The 21004-nt window shown below is 47.4% G+C and overlaps 1 protein-coding gene across 6 annotated transcripts in view; it reads left to right on the top strand.

The window, feature by feature from the left end:
• Ntrk3 (neurotrophic receptor tyrosine kinase 3) overlaps positions 1–21004 on the top strand; it is a 329603-nt gene that overhangs the window by 38157 nt on the left and 270442 nt on the right. For all 6 annotated transcript variants that reach the window (XM_048790284.1, XM_048790285.1, XM_048790286.1 and 3 more), the window contains exons 3-7: positions 6316–6384; positions 16379–16536; positions 17291–17433; positions 17835–17976; positions 18669–18965. In XM_048790284.1, the coding sequence (XP_048646241.1) occupies positions 6316–6384; positions 16379–16536; positions 17291–17433; positions 17835–17976; positions 18669–18965 (809 nt within the window). The remainder of the gene's footprint in view (positions 1–6315; positions 6385–16378; positions 16537–17290; positions 17434–17834; positions 17977–18668; positions 18966–21004) is intronic.

Here is a 21004-nt window from a genome sequence, read left to right on the forward strand (position 1 = left end):
GAATTTCCAAAAGAATCCCAGTGTGGTGTGGCAGGGGAGGGGACTGGCTGTCTCCAAGAAGTTTGCTATGCACTGAATGACTATGTCCCCCCAAATTCATATGGTGAAATTTTTACCCCCAAGATGATTGCTTGACGTGGGACCACTGGGTCTTGAGGATGGAGCCCTCACAAATGGGAGTAGCACCCTTATAAGAGGCTGATAGAGACCCACCACCCCTCTGTGTTTGACTGCATGAGAAGACAATAGTATTTGTGGAAGCAGATATCAGACTTAGAATCTGCCATCCCCTTCATCTTGGGCTTCCCAAGAACTCACAGAACTGTGAGAAATTTCTGTGTTCATAAGCCACTTAGTTTATGACATTTTATTATAGCAGCCTGAATGCTGAATGATGTAAGACAAAGACCAAGTAGATCTCTCTTTCATGTCAGGGGTTGCGGGTGGAGAAGAGGGCAGACAGAGAGCCGAGAAGGTATTATGTCCTAGGGAGAGAGAGATGCACTTTTCAAAATGCTGCCTTCATGGAGGAAAGAAGAAGATTTACATCAGGTTGATTCCAGCCAGCAAGCCACAGCCCAGGAACCTGTGGGGCTGGTAGGGGTTTTCTGGTTCACTGTGTCAAATGCATCACGAACATAGGATGCTCAAAAACTTGACTTTAAGCAGCAACAGAACAAATCCTCCAGGAAAAGTCATTTCTGGTGGCATTCATCTTTGGGATGTGAGTTGAGCATTTTCCTGATTCTCTCTTTTCTCTTTTAATCATCTTTTTCAGGAAGAGGCTGGAGCATATCCAAGAGTTGGGCAAGTGGACAGATAGATAGCAAATTGTAACTTAGCAGCTAGAACTTGACTGGGAGGCAGGTTCCCTAGAGTGACCAGGCATACAGCCGAGGGGATGACAGAAAACCATGACTTCCAGTCTTTCAGGGATCCCAGTGGGGCAGCCAACCTGACAGTCAAGGCTTTGGGGTAAATGAGGGGCTTGGAACAGGCACACTAATTTGCTAGGGCTACCATAACACTGTATCACAGACTGAATGGTTTCAACAATAGACATTATTGCCTCATAGTTCTGGGGATTAGAAGTCCAAAAATCAAGCTGTTCACTGGTTTGATTTCTTTTGAGGCCTCTCTCTTGGGCTTGCAGATAGCTGTATTCTCCCTGTATCTATACATGCTCTTCCCTTTGAGTGAGCCTGTGTCCTAAATCCCTCTTCTCATAAGGATGCCAGTCGTACTGGATTAGGCTCACCCTAATGACCTCATGGAATCTTAATCCCCTCTTTAAAGGCCCTATCTTCAAGTATAGAAACATTCTAAAGTATGGGGAGTGAGGATGTCAACATATAAATTTGGGGACAGGGGCACAATTCAACCTGCAACAAATCACCATCATGTTTTACAATCTCATAAAAAACAGAAGACAAAGCCCAAGTAGGGGCTGGGGAGGTGCAGAAGTGGAGTGAACCTCCAGGCGTTGGTGGGAGCATTATCAAAAGGTCTGTGGAGCTGACATGATCCGGTGAAATGCTGGATGAATAGTGCCTGGGTGGGGTGGTCTGGTGTAATAGCACAGGGATTTGGGGCACCTACCCCCAACAATCCCTCCCACATTTGAATCCTAATAATACCTTCCCACAGGGCCTATCTCTGCCAATAGAAAAGGAGGTGTTTCCAAATGTTGGACTCACTCTTAAACCAGGAAATTCACCAAGACTTCCATCTGCAGGATCACTTGTGGAGGGGGATTAGTGTCCCCTTCTCAAATCTTAGCCCCCCTTCCCCTCCCCGCTCCAGGTTGTATGTTTAGAGCAATAGGAGAACTCATCTTCTTGGTTTCTCTTCCTTTTTTTTTTTTTTTTTGCTGGGGGTGGGTGTGTGGCTATGGGGGATTGAACTCAGGGGCCCTCGACCACTGAGCCACATCCCCAGCCCTATTTTGTATTTGATTCAGAGACAGGGTCTCTCTGAGTTGCTTAGTACCTTGTCATTGCTGAGGCTGGTTTTAAACTCACGATCCTCCTGTCTTGGCCTCACAAGCCTCTGGGATTACAGGCGTGCGCCACTGTGCCTGGTAGCTTGGTTTCTCTTGGCAACAGCATCCACCTTGCTGACCCTTCTGTAGGGCAGTTGGATTCCTAGGGTGATATCCTCCCCAGTCATGGGGCTTTGTCCTGCTAGAGTTTGGTACCTCCCTTAGGACCACTTACCTTGCTGAGCCTTCTACCAGCCTGAGGGGAGGTTGGTTGCCTGGAAGGATCCCTGTTCAAAACAGGATTAATGCAGGAAGGGCTATCTCAGCCCTATCACTCCTCAGGGCCCAGCGTTTCGCCATATGTGTGTCTGGCTCATGTTCCCAGAGCACCCAGTAGCTTTATCGTCATCGTTTATTACCTCTGGACTCCAGAGTCTGGCTATGAGAGCGCCAGTTGTGCAGGACAAAATTAATGGCTTTGTTTGGGAGTCTCAGATGAGAGATAGAGGGGGCGATGTCATGGAGCTTGATTTTGGGATAGTGTCTGATGCATCATCTCATAAAATCTTGCTCACCAAATTAATTCATTGGTCATGTGGCTTGGACACTGGCTACTGACCCAAGCAAAAGTCAGAGACGGGTGATAATGGATCTGTTAGGGAGGAGGCCTCAGGAGGAGGTGGCCGTGGGGCTCAGAGGCAGAATGCTTCTTAATTAAAGTCTTGTCTGATGAGCAGGGTAACCAGCTCATCAATAAGTGATGACAGATGAATACAGGTGAGGTGCCAGCTAGGAGGAAAATTGGGGCAGTGAGTTCTGAGTGGGTGGTGAGTCCTACTGAAACCCTGGGCCTCAGAGTCCCCATTTACCCTAGACCATGAGAATTGATAAATGTCTGGAAGGGCACGCTGGCCAGAGACTTATGCTTCTTGTTTTGTGCTACATGTGTTTGCCTTCCTTCTTGTCTTTTCTGTGTATGTTTGTCTCTGGGACTGGGTGTGTTTCTGGGAGGGCACTGTATATGGCTGCACAGGATCCGCACACTGTACCCTTCCCTGGACTTGTGCCTTACAGTGTCCTTGTGTCTGGGAACACGCACAAGGTTTTGTGTGTGTGTGTGTGTGTGTGTGTGGACAGAGTGCGTGAGTGCTGTGGTGGCCACTCTTGTTTGGACAAAGTACTGGAGGAATCCAAGGGATCACCTTCCTCCAGGTGGGATTGGGAGGATGAAGGGGGGATGGGCAGGAGGTGCAGCTAGGACATTCCTGGGAGAGCAGGAGCCCACCTCCCCCTTATCAGGTATCCCAGGTCCCCACCCTCCTTTAACTTGTAATAAGGAGGAGATAATGCTGTTTCTTATTCTTTATTTGCCCAGAATGCCTGTTATTTTCTTTCTTTCAGAATCCAATTTTCTCTTGACATTTCTGCCTAATGTAGCAAAGCATGACCTTTGTGGGAGGACATTGCCGGCAGCCTGCTCTCTGCCCGGGGCTTCCCCGACTCCTGGCAGGCTCCCTGCCTGCTCCTCTCTGGGGGATGAGCAAGGCTGCCCATTTCACCTGGATCGTTCCTGTCTCCCGCCTTGCTTTTGGGTTTTACCAGGGACATGACCCCCACGGGTCAACGAGCCTGGGGTTTCTGGCTTCTGAGTCCCTGAAGGATGCTGCTGCTCAGCTTCAGAACCATGGGTTTTATTCCCGGGAGCATTAGAGTCGGGTGGGGAGCTAAAGGCAGAGGCTGAGCTGCTTTCCAGCATTCCCTTTGGATTTGGAAGTGTGGGCTTGTCCATCTTCTGCTGCCAAGAATGCTGTTGTGTGTAGACAGTAAAACCAGGAAAAACAAGGGAGAAAAGATTTCTACCTGGATGATTCAAACACAAAGATTTATTACAACTTCGTGAAGGCCTCTAGCAACAGAGATTCAGAGAATGGTATTGCAACCTGTTGTCTTTGACTTTAGATTCTGAGCTCCCAGCCTAGTATCTAGGTAGGGGCAGTGACTCTTGGGGACATCTGTCAGATCCCTTGCTCCACCCCTCCCAGCAGGAGATGGACTGCTGTAGGGACTTGTCCCAGATGGCGTCCCAGATGGGTACAGCTCTTCTTTGGTCAGTTCTTTACTTCTGGCTGATGGGGGAGTGGTGGAAGCTTATAGGAAGGAGGAGTATGGTCACTAGGGGTTTCGTGAATCAGAACATGATGGCTAGCTCTGGGCCCTGCAGAGAGGAAGTGGGTAAGCACATGGGCCATGGGGGCCAGCCTCAAGAGCTGGGTGTGGTGGTCTTGGAGAATTTGAACAGAGGGAGTGCTGGAAAGGAAGACAGTGAACACTAGTTGTGGGAGCCACCTACCTAAGGTCCTCTTCCCTTCCCCACCAGTCCCCTGCATGGTGGGGCTACCTTCCTGACACCAGCACAGGCTGTCCCTGAGACCTAGCCAGTTCAGATCTGGCCAACTCATCACAGATAGGCTGCATCAAAAAGAAGTGTGGACTGTCCCTTAGGTTTTTCTTAAATTTGAGTATCTGTTCTTGTATAGTCTCCCTTTGTGAGCTATAGACCCATTTCTTGCTTTAGTTATCTAATAGGGGCTGGGGTGTAACTCAGTGGCAGAGAACTTGCCTAGCATAGGTGGGGCCCCAGGTTATGTCCAAGCACTGCAAAAAAACAATTTATATCTAACAGGCATCTTATTGTCAGTAGTACTGGGGCATTGAACCCAGGAGCTCTCTACTACAGAGTTATACACCCAGCCCTTTTTAGTTTTTATTTTGAGACTAAATTGCCCAGGCTGGATTAGAACCTGTGATCCTCCTGCCTTAGCTCTCCAAGTCTGTGGGATTACAGGTGTGTGCCATTGCGCCCAGCCAGGCATCTTAAATGTAATAGTCTCAGGGAGGAAACCCTTGACCCCACTGCCTCCACGTGATCTCTTGGTAGACTTCCTTACCTCACTAAATGGCCTCACCCCTTTTTCTTGTAGCACTGTTGTAACCTTCAAACGGGCCAGCCAACATTCAGGCTTGGTCTTCCATAAAAAATGGTAATTAAATTATGTCATGTCCCCCACTCCAAACCATCCTGTGCTTTCCCACTGCTCTTTTGAGTAAAATCTGGTCTCGTCCCGTGGCCATCAAGGTGGGTGTGGCATGAGCCCCTCTCCCGTTATCCCAGCTCACGGCCTCCACTCCTCCACTCCCTTCCTGGCTCTGGTGTTCCTCTCAGACCCTTGCACTTACTATTTCTACTGCCCCTGGTGCTCACCTCCTTCTCCTCTTGACTCAGGTCTTTTGTCACCTTGTCAGGAGGCTCTTCTGAGAGCACCTGTCTGAAGTAGCTTTTTCCCTCTTCCACATCGGTTACATCCATCACCTGATTTATGCTCTTCCTTCTCCTCATTCATTTGTACCTTGAACACGGGGCTCTGGAGTGACCTCATCTTTTCCCTCAGTGGTCAGCACCCTCACCCTCAGTGCAGCCTGTGTTGACTTTCCATAAATATCTGCTCTAAAAGTCATCTAAATATAGGTGCATGTGTAAGCACATGTGTGTTTATAATAAAGTCTGTGTTTGCTTTCATTACTTTCATGTTTAATAGACACAAATACATGCGTGTGTGTGTGTGTGTGTGTGTGTGTGTATTTACCTAAATGGAATCAGCATCACCATCCACCCCATCAGTAGATGAGTACATTGTTCCTCAGGTGCCACTTCAGTTCTAGCAATGTCTAACGCTGCCTGTAAGGGCTGTTATCACATCAAAAGTTGTTTGTTGAGCCTGGCAAAGTAATAACCGTGGGCGTGTTTTTTCTTTCATTCAGAAGACTAATGGCTGCTCCTTCCCCCTGTACATCCTAATGAGAACAATTAAATAGCCATTAGGAGGAGAACAGACATGTGAACAAAAGGCTGATGTCTTGATCTCACGGATGTGCCTGTTTGCAGGGGGAGGGATGGGCTAGGAGGAGTTGTAGGTGACTTGAAGAGTTTATTGACCTGGGTGACTGTTAAGAACACACATGGGCTCAGGGCTCTCTGGCCTCCTAGTGGAGGGTGGCTTCCAACAGGCATGGACTTTTATTATGGAGAGAGAGTTTGGGAGAATAATCTATTATTTCTTTGATTTGTAAAACCTTGCCTTTTAAAAGTCTTCTGAATTCTATTCAAACCTGATCTGTGGCCTCAACTATTAGCAAATATATCTTTAGTAGAGTTGAACAAAGCAAAAGAGGAAAAACAAAGCTGGGCTCCAGTGAAATGACCAAACTCACTCTCAAGAGCCTGACTAATGGCAGGTCTGTCCTTTAACTTCCTCTTTGTTTTGCCAATCTTGCAGAAACCTGTCGAGCAACCGCCTCACCACACTCTCATGGCAGCTCTTCCAGACGCTGAGTCTTCGGGAACTGTAAGTTCGGTTTTGAGACTGTGCAGGCGGTGAAGTGGTGATACTGGTTGGGTGGGGAGAAGCGTCACGCACCGGGAGCTACAGAAGGCTGTGTGTACACCTGAGAGGGCTGCTGGTGGGATCATGCAGAGAGTTCAGGGAGAGCCAACTCAGGAAGCCCCCACCCCCGGTGCTCCATTTCTCATGCCCTGAGCATAATCCATTTCAGAAGACAGAATCTCATTTCCTATCAGGATTTAGTTTTATGATCTACAGGTGATTAGTAATAATAGCTTTAGTATCAATGATAATAGAGCATCAATTCATAGTAAATAACATTTGTGATGCATAACTTTATGAATTATCAGGTACACTTTCATTAACGTGACCTTAGATTGAGCATCACGAGAATCATAGGAGGTAGGTGTTATTCTCTGCCGGTCATGGGTGAGAATGCTGATCCCTAGAGATGCATCCAAGGTTTAACCTCGATTGCATTGCATAAGGACCGGCCCAGGACTTGAGCCCCGGTGGGGTGGCCTGACTTCAGAATGCACCTCCTTTCCACCACTCATGATCTCCCAACAGCTTATTTAGGCACCCCGGGAGGGGGCAGCTCAGCCTTGCTGCATCCCAGAGCTGATCAGTGCAGCCTGTCACAGGCCAGCCATTTTGTGCACACAAATGTTGGCTTGATGAGTGAAAATTCGTGACCACTGCTGGAAAAAATAACTCATGTTGATGTGTGAGTCATCAGGGTCATTTCTGTGCATGAAGGACAGCATATTATGTTAAGGGAATAAATCAAGGAATAAATTGAAGAGGAATTGAGGCATGGATGAAGTTAGGGGGTCAGAGTTCCAGACACGCCACTCATGTTTTCCCATTTACTTGGTGACTCAGACCCAAATTCACAGAATGCGGATTGCTTTACTGTCTTTACCAAGCAGCAATGACCTTGGACTTCTGCCTAGGCTCTTGGTTTTTCAACTTGTTCTCACTGGCGAGACCTGAGCTCATGGATGAGACCTCCTGGCAGGAAGGAGAATATTTACGTCCAGTGTCCCAAGAGCCTTTCATCCCATGACAATTTTGTGGACTGTCCTTGTCTTCATGGGCCTACCTGAACATATGGTGCTTCAAAAGGCATAGGATGTACAGAGGTTGTCTCTTTAAAAGTGTGGAACTGGGTGCTCTGACACTTGCCTGTAATCCTAGCTATTCAAGAGGCTGAGACAGGAGCATTGCAAGTTTGAGATCAGCCTCTTCAACTTAGTGCAATCTTGTCTTAATACGAAAATGATAAATAAAAAGGGCTAGGGATGTGGCTCAGTGATAGAGCATCTCAGTTCAATCCTCAGTACTTAAAAAAAAAAAAGTGTTGCAGGTTTAGGACAATGTGCTGTGGGTTGCCTTCCTCTCTTAGAACTGTGCCCCTTCCACCTCTGGTGGAGGTAGCATAGACATGGTGATCAGAGTCCTTAGTCTCCTCTGGCAGAGCTCTAGATGGACACCAATAAAACTCCTACTCAAGCTGAGAGAGAAGTAAATAAACAACAACAACAACAAAAATAGACCACATCACAGACACATAGATGCCAGACTGTTATACTCCATGTGACAAATTCATTCGCATCTTTGTAGGTGGAAAAGATCTCAGAGGTGAATTAACATGACTACCACTGATACTGATTTCTGGGGCTCTTCCTCCAAGCCAAGCAGTAATCTGTTAAATTATGCATATTATTTAATTTAATCCTTATAAGAATTCTGTATGGTAGGAATAACTACTATCACTTAACATTTGAGAACACTGACATGCTTAGCAAGGTTAAGTATCTTGTTCAAGGTCATCCAGTAAAAAAGAGGTAGAGTGTAGACTCAAAGTTTTGACCCCTGTGCTCTATGATCTCCCAGCTTTATTCTATCTGTTTCCAACGCAAGACTCTTTCATATGCTAATTTTCAAAAAGTGCATGGTTGTGGATCTTTCCTAAGTTGCCCTTGAGCTGATAGGGGGCTCAGGGGGCTCTCTTTCCTGGGAGCCTTGAATCTAGTTATCTAGTGATGCCTATCCCTTTGTCTAGGGGAGGCCAGGGACAGTGTCCCTCTGGGGGGACATCTGGAGTCTGCTGTTGGCTGAATTATTGAGAAAATGTTCAGAGCTCTTTCTAAGAAATCGTTGGATATGAAATCAATGGTGTGGTGCCCTGGTGACCTGTTTTGTGGAGATTTAGAAACAGTTGTTGCATGGATATATATTTAAAGAAAATGTCAGATTTCTCCCAGAGGATCATGGGATTCTGCATTCATCTTTGCCTGGGATCAATACTCCTGTGAGCTGGATGTAACTTATGGGGGAATGAAGACATTCCTTCCAGTGGGAGTCAGCATGTGAATGCCACTGTGTCCATGGAGCATTTTATTCCTGTCATATTGTTAAATAAGGAAAAATCATATTGGAGGATAAAGAAGCCCCCCTCCAAGGAGCTATTGCCCTGGTTGGGGTCTATTTTTTGAGGAAGAATTGAACGTTGAGAGTGGAAAATTTATCTTTTTGGCTGGAGGAGGCCGTGCATTGGCTCTTAGCTTTGGCTGTGATTAAAATCCAAACAATCCCCCTTCCTGGCAAACAGAAGAGAGGGTAGTACTTTCTTGTCCGACTTCTTGATTAGTCCACATGGCACCATCTGCCACGAGCCATGTTGCCTGCCAGGGTCTGCTCGATGCCTCCTGAGGCCTGGGGTGTGGAGATGGGTTGGTGTTTTCAGGAAGAAACCATTTTGGCCTTGGGGGACAGAGGGCTCAGCATGTGCTGTGGCAGCCAGGAAAGTCTTCAGCCACAAGAGCGAGGCTTCACTGATGGTCTGCAGCTACAGAAGGACAAGCAGATCCTTGGCAATTTCTTAGCATATTTCTTTCTTTCACAGAGGGTCTCTGGAGGAGCTCTGCTGTGCCCCCAACCAGCCTCTTCCTTGCTTGACAATTTGATGTGTTGAGCCTTTCTACTGAAAAGACTGAGTGTCTACTGCCCAGGGTCCTACTTCCAGTGGGCTATGAGAAGGAAGAGGCACATATTAAGCACCTAAGGTGTACAAAGTTCCATCTCATCCTTGGAACAAATCCACAAAGGCAGTATCAGTGTAGCCAGTTTTACAAATGAGGGATTTGAGGCTGCCTAAGTTGAACAGGCATCCCAGGATCACAGAGCTGGTACATGGTAATCTAGGAATTAGTGTTATGATTTCTGGAATTATCACCATCTGGGACAGCTGTTTCCAAAGAACCATGCTCTTTCCCTTACCCACTCAGCAACATGTCCAGTGTGCTCAGGGTCTTTCCATAAGCCTCTTTAAGATGACAGCCTCCCCTCTGAGTGACATCACAGGGTGGCCATCTTGCCATATACCAAGATCCTGCCTTTACTTTCTGTCACCTACTTTTGGGAGACAAGGCATGGTCTTAGGGAGCATCTGGCATATAGCCTCTCACCAGTCCAGGTGGGGTTCCCCTCTCTCTCTCTCTCTCTCTCTCTTTTTTTCTTTTGGTGGTTCTGGGTATTGAACCCAGGGCCTTGTGCATGCAAGCCAAGCACTCTACCAACTGAGCTATATCCCCAGCCCCAGGTGGGGTTCCTCTCGTGGAGCCAAATGGGGGCATCTTTCAAGACTTGCTTTGGAGCAGCCAACACTGTTTCCGGCTTTAAAGGAATTCAGCTTGGCATGGCGCTGTGCTCTCAGAAGCTTCTGGTTATGGCAAGATGGTTTTTCTGTTTTTTTCTCCTGACAGAGAAGACTGGAACTGTTTGTCTAAAAATCAGAGCAAGAATTGGACAGATTGTCTTAGAGATAAAGAATGAATTAGAAAGAAAAGAAGCTTGGATTCTGAATCCCATGATACCATCTAGGCAATGGCAGAGGCACTGGAGGATATCAACCCACAGCACGGAAACCCTCCAGAAATACCCTGAGGACCGTTAATGCATCTTCTCTTAATACCCTGCACGCACAGAGCAGACATGATTAAAATAGACTGGAATATTTCATTTTCTTAAAGCAAAGTGATAATTACCTCTGGTATGATTTGCAGATTTAATCGACTTGGTAAAATATTAACTCAGTATAGCGATGAGTTTGGGCTTATTCTGGCACATTCCTTTTCCCTTTTTTGGCCATAACCACTTTGAAAGCTCCTGAAGAAGTCACTAAACAATCACATTAATAACAGTATTGCTATAATAGCAATTTCTGCTTTATTATAGCCCCCTTGTAATTCACGGAGCATGTGAATGTAATTCTCTCAATAACTCTATAGAGAAGGAATGTTAAATACAATCATCACCGTCTTACAGATGTTAAAACTGAGTTTTGGAGAATTAAGTTACTCACACTCTTAGTTTCCTAGGGTGACCATAACAAATGACTTCAAACTTGGTGCTTTACAACAACAGAAAATTATTATTTCAGTGTTCTGGAGGCCAGCAGTCTGAAGTCAGGGTGTCAGCAGAGCCACCCTCTCTTCAAAGTCTTTAGGGGATAATTCTTCTCTGCCTTGCCCAGCCTCTGGTGCTCCTGGAACTCTTTGCCTACTGCATTTATTTGGTCTCTGCCTCCAGCTCACATGGCTAACATCCCCATCTCCTTGTCTGTCATCTCCCTCTCTGGGCTGGGAGTTCAGTGTCCACCAGAAATCCAGAGCCACCTCATCCTTTGATCTTTAACTTGATCACATCTGCAAAGGCTGAATTTCCAAAGAAAGTCACATTCACAGGGACTAGGGTTAGGACCTGGACAAATCTTTTTAGAGGACATAATTCAACCCATTGTATTTGCTCAAAGTGACACAGCTGATGACCAACTCAGATCTTCTGTCTGTGTACTTTTTCTGCCATCTGATTGTTGTTACCTTGAGGAGGCCTACACTGTGTGACAATGGTGCTGCCCTTACCGATTGGGTACCCTCCCCATTTTCCACCACCTGGCCCCAGGATTGCCATTAGCAGTGCTAATACTTTGGAAGGGAGAAGCAAATTTCCCAAGCAATCATGGGGAAATCAGTGTTTTCTGAACACCCAGTCCTGGCCTCAGCTCTGCTGCAAAGTGCTTGTGTACTCATGTCCATCTGGATGGGGCTGAGTTAAAGGGTGGGAAGCCCCCAGGTGCTGTGATCAGGTCCCGGGACCATCTGTAGTGTTCACAGGGTCAGCCACATTGCTAATGGAATGCAGAGAGCCATGCTATAGGTTCTTCAGATCTGCCTCAGAATCCCTGGCTAAAGAAGTCTCCACTCCATGCCTGGTTGGACGGGAAAAGAGCACCAGAATGGACAGCACCGTTTAGATCCAGGGCATGCGCATCTCTTCTTGCCCACCTCACTGTGCAGACTCTTCTTAGGATATAAAAATGACTGCAGATTGGCTCAGTGGGATGCCCAGGGTGCCACTGTTTTAGGACTCAAAATGCTTTGTGCTAGGTATGAGTTTTGTTCTCTAAGAGGAAAATCTAAGCCAGGTACAGTGACACAGTCCTGTACTGCTTGAGAGGCTGAGGCAGGACGATTGCCAGTGGGGGCAATTTAGTGACACAGTGTCTCCAAACAAACAAAGAAAAAAAAACAAGGATTGGGGAAGTAGCTCAGGGTTAGAGCACCCTGAGTTCAATCCCCAGTACCACATTAAAAAAATAAATAAATAAAACAGGAAAGTCCAGAAAGACGAGGAAGAGGCTCCCATAATTCTTTTGCAGTTTCTAGGAGACTCTGGATTATAGTCAAGGACCAGATCTCAAAAGGACCAGATCCTGTAAGAGGGCCCTGGAGGGAAAGAATGGAAGAAAACAAGGGCCATTACTGAGCCTGTCTCTGGCAGCAGCCTTGGCACATCCCAAACATCTCACCGAATTCTCCTGCCAGCCTCAGGACACTTGACATGTGGGATGCCCAGGGTGCCACTGTGTACTCATGTCTACCTTGGGAGCCACTGAGAAGTCGGGACGTGTTGCAGTGCAGGCTCCCACAAGAGGCAGGACTGCAGCAGGCACTGCTGGGGCTGGAGGCGTCACTGCCAAGCCCCTCGCTTGTCTGGTCTTTTCAACCCAGGTGGATAATTTGTATTTTTACACCTACTTAATAATGAATGACCACATCTTGTCAAGTGAGCAGCTGGGAAAAACAAGGCTGACCTGGTTCAATTTGCACATATTCAAGCATCTGGAGCCTTCGTGTCATCCAGCAGGGCGGCCAGGCTCTCTGCAGCCCTGCAGTGGGCATCCAAGCCACTCCAGCTCCTCAGGTCTCTGTTTGCACACGCACCAGGTGGCACATTTGACTTTCTGCTTTCTTAAGGAAGCCACTAGACCTCCCCTTCCTCCCTGAGCTTCCTCCCTGTGAGGGTTGATTAAAAGAATTTGTGTTAGACTTTTGGTAGAGCTGGACACAGTGGCACATAGCTGTAATTCCAGAGACTCAGGAGACTAAGGCAGGAGGACTGCAAGTTCAAAGCCAGCCTCAGCAACGTGGCAAGGCCCTAAGCAACTTAGCAAGACCCTGCAGCACAATAAAAAATAAAAAAGAGTAGAGGGATATGACTCAGTGGTTAAAACCCCTGGTTCAATCTCTGATATCAAAAAAAAAAAAAAAACAACAACAAAAAAAGAGAAGACTTTTGGTATAGCACTGGCCCTATTGCACCTGTGATACATTGTTATCCATAATTTCTATTATTTCTCTGTCACTTTCTTCCTACTTTGTCTTTCTTCTTTATTCCTGTTGTAGCATTTTTGCTTACCCCTAAAGCAAACACTTCCAAGACTACTTCTTCTCTCCTCCTCCTCTTCCTTTTCCTCTTCTTCCTCTTCCCCCTGTTTCCCCCATAGCCCTTCTCCTTCTCCTTTTTTTTTTTTTTTGTGATACTGGGGATTGAACCCATGAATGCTTTTCCATTGAGCTACATCCCCAGCCCTTTTTATTGTTCTTTTGAGATAGGGTCTTGCTAAGTTGCTGCGGCTCACCTCCAACTGGCAATCCTCCTGCCTCAGCCTCCCTAGTCACAGGCATATGCCACTGGATCTGGCTCATCCTTCCTTTACCTCCCCAAGGGACTGGTGATCACCCCCACCTCCCCATTCCTAATAGTTCTCATCTCCTCTTTTCCACTGATTCCTTCTCTTCTGCTTCCAACCAAAGACAGTTCTCCTCACCATTGACTTCCTGTCCCCTGGAGCTTAAAATCTCGTATTCTACTTTTCCTTTTCTTCTTCCTCCCAACTAAGTGTCAGATGGTGCCTCGACTTCCTTTGGATGTTTGTGGGATCCACCCTTCCCTCTCTCCAGTTTCTGCCACTTACTCTTGGCCCTTATTTACTGGGTGACAGTTCCCACCTGGTGATCCCAGGATCGCCTGGGGCCTCTCAAGACCCCTTCAGGGAGAATGCAAGGTCCGATCTATCCTAACAACACTGGCACATCATTGACCTTTCTTCCCAGGAGGGTACAGTGGCGTTTCTCAGCGACTGAATGACATGGGATGACCTCATTGCCATGAACTTGTGCTAATATATTCTGCTGTTTTAAATTGTTCTCCGTTTTATTTTCCAATATGGTAAATAGCGAGAAATGTAACCCACATGAAAGAGCTGTTTGAGGTCTTCAGAAAAATTTTAAGTCAATAGGAGTTCTGAGACCAAAAGTTTGAGAATGATGAGCTGGGCCCTACTAGACTGCAGGATGCCCGGATGTGAGTTAGAAAGATGCCCCCTCTAGGCGAACACAGCCCCATTTCAGAGCACAGGGTCTGGATTTCATTCCCTCTTCATTGCTTTGTTTGGATTCTTTGAGAAATGCACAAACTACCCAACGGTACATGGTGACCTGTGTTTATGAGATATCCTATGTCTCAGCCCACCTCCTCTCTGGTTTATTGTGTACAGTCTCGCTGGCTTGCTCTTTTATAGGGTTACTTTATTTATTTGTCCTCTAGTTCTAAGGGCCTTGTTGGTTTCCCAGTGTCTCCTGGATACATTCTGGATGTACCTGGATGCATGCTTCCTGATGTGGGTGGAATTCCTCCACCACCTGGCTTCCATTCACCCTTCCAGCTTTATTTCCCAGTGCTCCTTGGCTAAGTCTCGCTTTCCTGTCCACATCCTCACCAGCAATATTCCCTCTGCCTTCACGGCTTCCCTCCAGCCCTCCCCGCCCCTGGTCTCTACCTCCGGGAGCTCCTGAAGTCAGGGTCTTCTCTTACTCCTCTTGGCAGCTGCATTCAGCCCTGCCATGCTCTGTATTGGGTAGGTGGGGTGGCCAGGGCATGGGTTTTGGAGTTCGACAGACTGCGGTTTGAGACAGCTCTTCCATATCAGCGGAGGGGCTGTGACAGGTGACTTACCCACTCCAAACATTAGACAGGCACTCTCTTCTGTCTGGGGGTGATCCTGGCCATCTCCTAGAAGATGTGAGAAGCAGAAGTTCAGTAAAGGCGGCTAATTCCCTTTCCTTTTCTGCCCCCCACCCCTGAGAGAGTGCCCTGTGCAGACAGAAGTCATGGACATTTTTAAGTGAAGAGGACACTGTCCTGTAGGGGTATTTGTCTTCTACCTGAAGTGTCCTGGTGCCTTCAAAACATTGATTCGTCTCCCCAGGGGCCTCACTTTCCCCTGAAATCTGATTAATGCTGATGCATGCTTAACTATTTTGGAATTTGCCAGTTGTCAAAAATCACCAGGGTTTTAGTGCAGTGACCCAAGTGCCCTCCCTCTGGGCACCAACAGATTGATCCCCTTCACAGTCCAGAGAATCATATTCTTCATAATGATCAGATTTGCCGGGTGCTCTTTACTTTAAGAGTTTTGGGATTGATTAATGCCGTTCATTTTCCTAATAACCCCGTGGAGGAGGATGTGACTTTCTCCAAGTCACAAGGCAAATCATGGAGAGGAAGGACTTTGAACTTGACCCTTCCCCCATCAGACATTCTTCTTCACCGGGCCGAGTGCAGGAACTGTCTCATTGGTCTCTGTATTAACAGCACTCAACCCACAGGCAGATCTGGAACAGGTGCTTATTAACGAGTCATTGAATTCATGAAGAAATAAAGCTGGTCCCAAGATGGGCTTTGAGTATATCTTGGAAATAGCTAACCACCTATTCCCTCAGGGAAAAGTTCTCTTTATCTCTCATTTTATTCACAAGAATTTATGTGTGAGGCTCCGTTTTAGGTACTGCATGCATACAGCAGTGAACAAAACAGACTGCATCTGTGATCTTGATGTCACTTAATTTTTCTTTGGGGAGATAGAAACACAGACACACACACACACACATACACACACAATGAAATAAATATTTAAAGGGATGCTGGGTGATGGTAAATTCTAGAAAGAAGAACACAGCAGGGCCAGGGCCTGGGCATTATCAGCACAGGGGTTGGCAGTGGTTTTTGTACAGAGGGTGGTCATAGAAAGTTCTATGATTCCTCAAAGTGAGGGAGTGAGGTTAGAGCTTGGCAGGCTGAGGTGACAGCAAGGACAAAGTTCATGAGGTGGGAATGACCCAGTCATGCATGCTAGTGAACTTGGCAATGGCAAGTTCGGGGTGAATAGAGAGGAGAGGGAAAGAGAGGTAGGAGGTAACATGAGAAAGATGATGGAGATGGTGCAGGCTACTCGGGGTTTTGTCTTTGACTTTCACTGAGATGGGAAGCCATGGGAGGGTTTTGAGAATAGGAGCATCCCATCCTGATGCATTTTAAAGGATCTTTTTTTTTTCTTCTTTTAGGTGCATTAAGTGAGATGGGTGTCATTTGTTAGAAAAAAAATGAGTTTATTAGTTTTAAAACTAAATAAATTCATGGACTTATAAGTTGTATTCTTCTGTCTTTTCTTTCTTCTTTCATGAGCTGGCTTAATTCCTTCTCTCCCTGATCCCCAAAGAGCTGGTGGGGGCCCTGTGGGCCTCAGCGCTGGGAGGGAGCTGGGCCATCTTCGGTTCAGGGGTTCCTTCCCCTCTCTTCTTGCCCACAGGAGACTGGAGCAGAACTTCTTCAACTGCAGCTGCGACATCCGCTGGATGCAGCTGTGGCAGGAGCAGGGGGAGGCCAGGCTCAACAGCCAGAATCTCTACTGCATCAACGCCGACGGCTCCCAGCTCCCCCTCTTCCGCATGAACATCAGTCAGTGTGGTGAGTGAGAGCCTGGCCCCAGCCCCCGCTCCTGGAGGCACTCCTGGGTCCCAAGGGGCTGGACCTTGACCTGGCATGCCAGGGCCTCCTTCCAGCCTTGACCTCTGCAGTCAGGTGCAGATCCGACTAGCCTTCTCCCTCCTTGGTCATTCCCATTCCTGAGCCCGCCAGGGAAGGTTGGTTACGGGAATGCAGACAGGAGTTCTGTGCCCCCCTTTTCTCATCAGACCAGAATGCCCTTTCTTGTCAACCATATCTGAAGGTGCATGTCTCAAAGTGTGGTGTCTAGACTGCCTCTATTGGAAGTTTCTAAGGTGCTTTGAGAAAAGCCAATTTCTGGGCCCAACCACAGACCTTTGAGTTCACAATGTCTAGGGATGGGTCCCAGAAATCTGAATTTCTAGATGGTTCCCTGTGGTGACCAAGCACACCAATTGTGTGAGTCGCACTTCCCTAAGTAGAACGGAGCCATTGGGTTTAGTTGTTAAAATGCATTCCTTGGGCAGCTGCCCCATCCGTGCCCTGATGAGGGGAGCAACAACTGTATGGGCTTCAACTCTGAGCTCTGATGTCTACTGGGAAGGGGGTGTAAAGCATCTGGAGTTTGGGGAAGGTCTTCCAAGAACTCAAACAAATTGTGTTGGCGTTGTTGTTGGTCAAGGCAAAAAGTGCCATTATCAGCCCCATGGAGAGAGCTTCTTTTGGGGGTCTTCACCTGTCTTGTCACTCCATCTGTTACCTGCTTTGCTCCTAGACCTTCCTGAGATCAGCGTGAGCCATGTCAACCTTACTGTTCGAGAGGGTGACAATGCTGTCATCACTTGCAACGGCTCTGGATCACCCTTGCCTGATGTGGACTGGATAGTCACAGGGCTGCAGTCCATCAACACCCACCAGGTAGGCATCCTGGCATCAGCACCCATTGGGGTGCTAAGGAGTGGTCACCTGTTAGTCATAAAGAGGGAAAGTTTGTGGTTCTGTCATTATAGGAAGAAATGTGGACTTGGATTCCATCTAGCTGAAATATTTTCTAGCCATTTTGACCTTATGCATACTATCAACCTCTGGGTACCTTAGTTTCTTGATCTGTGAAATGGGTATAATGCTAATATTCAAAACATTACATTAATGGGAGGACGGTTATTGACCATGAAGAGCTTGACATTTGGTCAGTGTTCTTTAACTAGTATATCTTCCCCACCTGTTGTGCCTTCCTCTCGAATCCAGAAGGTGTCCAGGGTTAGGGAGGAGAATGCCCTTGTAGAAACTGAGTTTTGTCTTTTTATTTGGGTTTTCAGACAAATCTGAATTGGACTAACGTACATGCCATCAACTTGACACTGGTGAATGTGACGAGCGAGGACAATGGCTTCACCCTGACATGCATTGCGGAGAATGTGGTGGGCATGAGCAATGCCAGTGTTGCCCTCACTGTCTACTGTAAGTACAGGCAGGATGGCTGGGTACTAAGAGGATGCTGGTGCAGAGTCTGGGGAGAGGCAGAGACATTGCTAGAACTGAGTGAGAGCAGTGACCCTGGGCTACCATTACAGGCAGAAAAGCTTTCATAGGGCAGGACTGAGAAGTAATTGCTTGAATGCAGGCTGCAATGGCACACACTAGTCATTCCAGAAATGTGGGAGGCTGAGGTAGGAGGAGCACAAGTTTGAGGCCAGCCTCAACAACTCAGTGAGGCTCTAAGCAACTTAGCGAGACTCTATCTCAAAATAAAAAATAAAAAGGGCTGGGGATGTAGCTCAATGATAGAGTCTCTGGGTTCAATCCCCAACACCAACAATAAATAAAATGAAAAAAGTTCTTATATAGTAAACTCAAGAAAGGGTATCCTTGCCCTCAGAAGATGCTGTGCTTCCAGTTCAACTACATCTTCAGGACACTCCTGAGCTGGCCTTTTCTATCTGTGGTTGAACCCCTAAAAATGCCCTGAGAGGGAATCGTGCAGTTCAGATAGATCCAGGAAGCCTGGATGGGGGGCGGTGGGATTCTGCTTCTCTCTGTCTTTTCAGAGCTGGGTGGGGGCGAACGGGGATCCCATCTCTGCTGCTGGAAGGCTGCTCTGGGACCCAGGAGTCCCGCTGTCCAGGATTTCAGCTGGCCTCTTCCCCCCACAGACCCCCCACGCGTGGTGAGCCTGGAGGAGCCTGAGCTGCGTCTGGAGCATTGCATCGAGTTCGTGGTGCGCGGGAACCCGCCACCAACGCTGCACTGGCTGCACAACGGGCAGCCGCTGCGGGAGTCCAAGATCATCCACATGGAGTACTACCAGGAAGGCGAGGTCTCTGAGGGCTGCCTGCTCTTCAACAAGCCCACTCACTACAACAACGGCAACTACACCCTTATTGCTAAAAACCCCCTGGGCACGGCCAACCAGACCATCAATGGACACTTCCTCAAGGAGCCCTTTCCAGGTGAGGGCAGCCCAGCTGGCCCTGAGGTGCACAGGTTCCCTCTGGGAGTTGGGGGTGGGGGTGGTAGTTTGATAGGAGAAGAGTCACTCATCTTCGTATAGTTATCGCAGGTAACCAAACACACTGGGGCACCAGTAGCACCCTCTGCGTTTTATATAAGCTAAGATGAAGTCTCTATTTTCCAAAACCTCTCCGAGCAAAATCTAAGACATCTCAGAAATACACGATTGTCCATCTAAGAGCATACTGTGTTACAGCAGAGAGAGAGCAGGACTTCAGAGATGGTCAATAATGGTGGAGAATTTCCCCCCAGCCCTTTATTTGTTGGGAGATCCTGGACCTGGTAGTTTTCTAATCCTTGATTTCCTCAACTATGAAATGGGCATGATGATACTGCTCCTGTAAGGGTCTTGTGGCTTTTATTGTTGTATTACTTATTTAATTAATTACTTTCTTTGTGATATACTGGGGATTGAACCCAAGGGTGCTCTACTACTGAGCTACATCCTCGGCCCTTTTTATTTTTATTTTTTTGAGGCAGGGTCTTCCTATGTTGTCCAGGGTGGCTTCAAACTTGTAGTCCTTCTACCTTAGCCTCCTGAGTTGCTGGGATTACAGCACATTGCCACCACATCTGGCATTTTGTGGCTTTTAAATGAGTTCAGTTATACAGAGCACATGTCATGGAATTTGGCTCCTCTTTTTGTTTGCTGGTCAGCAGCGCTTCTGTTTTCATGAAGGTGACTTCTTGGTCTGTAGCTAGCTACAGGGCCGTGGCTCTGGGAGGCTTATTTATCTCGGGACAAGGGAACTGGGATCAGAGTGAAGCTGGGCAACTGAAGGCCACAAGCAAAGCTAAATTTTTGGCACTGGGGTCCAGGGTTTGAGGGAGCCGTCTTTGCAGAGAGGATCGAGAGCATGCTGATGTTTTAGGTGCTGCATATCTCAAGTGGTCTGACATTTCCAGCATCATCTCCAGCAGGCCCTGTAAGAAACCCCAAGACAATTCCTGTTGAGGACCATGCTTGGCTCCCTCAGGGAGAAGGATCCTAGCCTGTATTGTAGAAGTAGAGGCTTTCAAATGTGCTCTCAAGGTCATAAAATCAGGCTAGACCCAGTCCTTTGCTCCCCTTGTACCCACCTAATTAGAGATTGAATTCTGATATTTGAAAGCAGCATCTACACTCCCTGATGCCCCACAAGCTGTAGCAGCCCATCTCCTAGTCCCTGGATGCCCTTATCACCACAGTCAGTTACAAAGACTCCTTAGGCTAGTGGTTCTCAAAGTGTGGTCCCCAGACCAGCAGCCCCAACATCAGCTGGATTAAAATTGAAATTGTCAAACCCCCTTCAGTTCTTCTAAATCAGAAACTCTGGGGCAGGGTCCCACAGCTGTACTTCATCAAGCCCCCAGGTGACTGGGATATCCCTCCTTTGCAATCTACTGCTGTGGCATTTTGTGGGAATCTGGCTCCAGGAGGGGGGCGAAGGATGGAGCCACACAGAAGCTCAGAGAGAAGGCAGCTCACCTGAGGTGTGTTTCTCAGCCCCATCCACACTCTGCCAGGGCCACGCTGTGTGGAGGTTGCTTGTTTTATGAGACTTTATGTTAAAGGAATCAATGGATGATGAAAAGGTAATGACAGGGAAGAGATGGGCCAGTCATGTCAAGTGACAAGATGTCTAAATGTTCAGAAGAGTAAATTATCTGGGGGAACAGGCAAGGATACCATATAACCCTCTCAAATAAACCTTACGCTGGCTGAGCACTAGATACAAAGCCAGTCTGCAGATCCCTGCTCTTCCCTCCTGACAGGAGGGAGTGGAGAAGATCTTATTTACCATACGTACCTCTCCCTTGCTTCTGGGCAGCGAAGCGTCAAGGTTAAGAGTAAGGGCTCTAAAATCAGCCTGATTTAGTTGCACATCCCATCTGTGGTCCCCCCAGACAAGTGGCCTGGGATCTTAGAATGGGGCTTAGTCCATGGTCAGTACTTTATGCTTCTGTTTCTTCATCTATAAGGTGAATTCAGACATTT

The sequence above is a fragment of the Marmota marmota genome, unplaced genomic scaffold, assembly GCF_001458135.2.
Source record: "Marmota marmota marmota unplaced genomic scaffold, marMar, whole genome shotgun sequence".
NCBI classification, from domain to species: domain Eukaryota; kingdom Metazoa; phylum Chordata; class Mammalia; order Rodentia; family Sciuridae; genus Marmota; species Marmota marmota.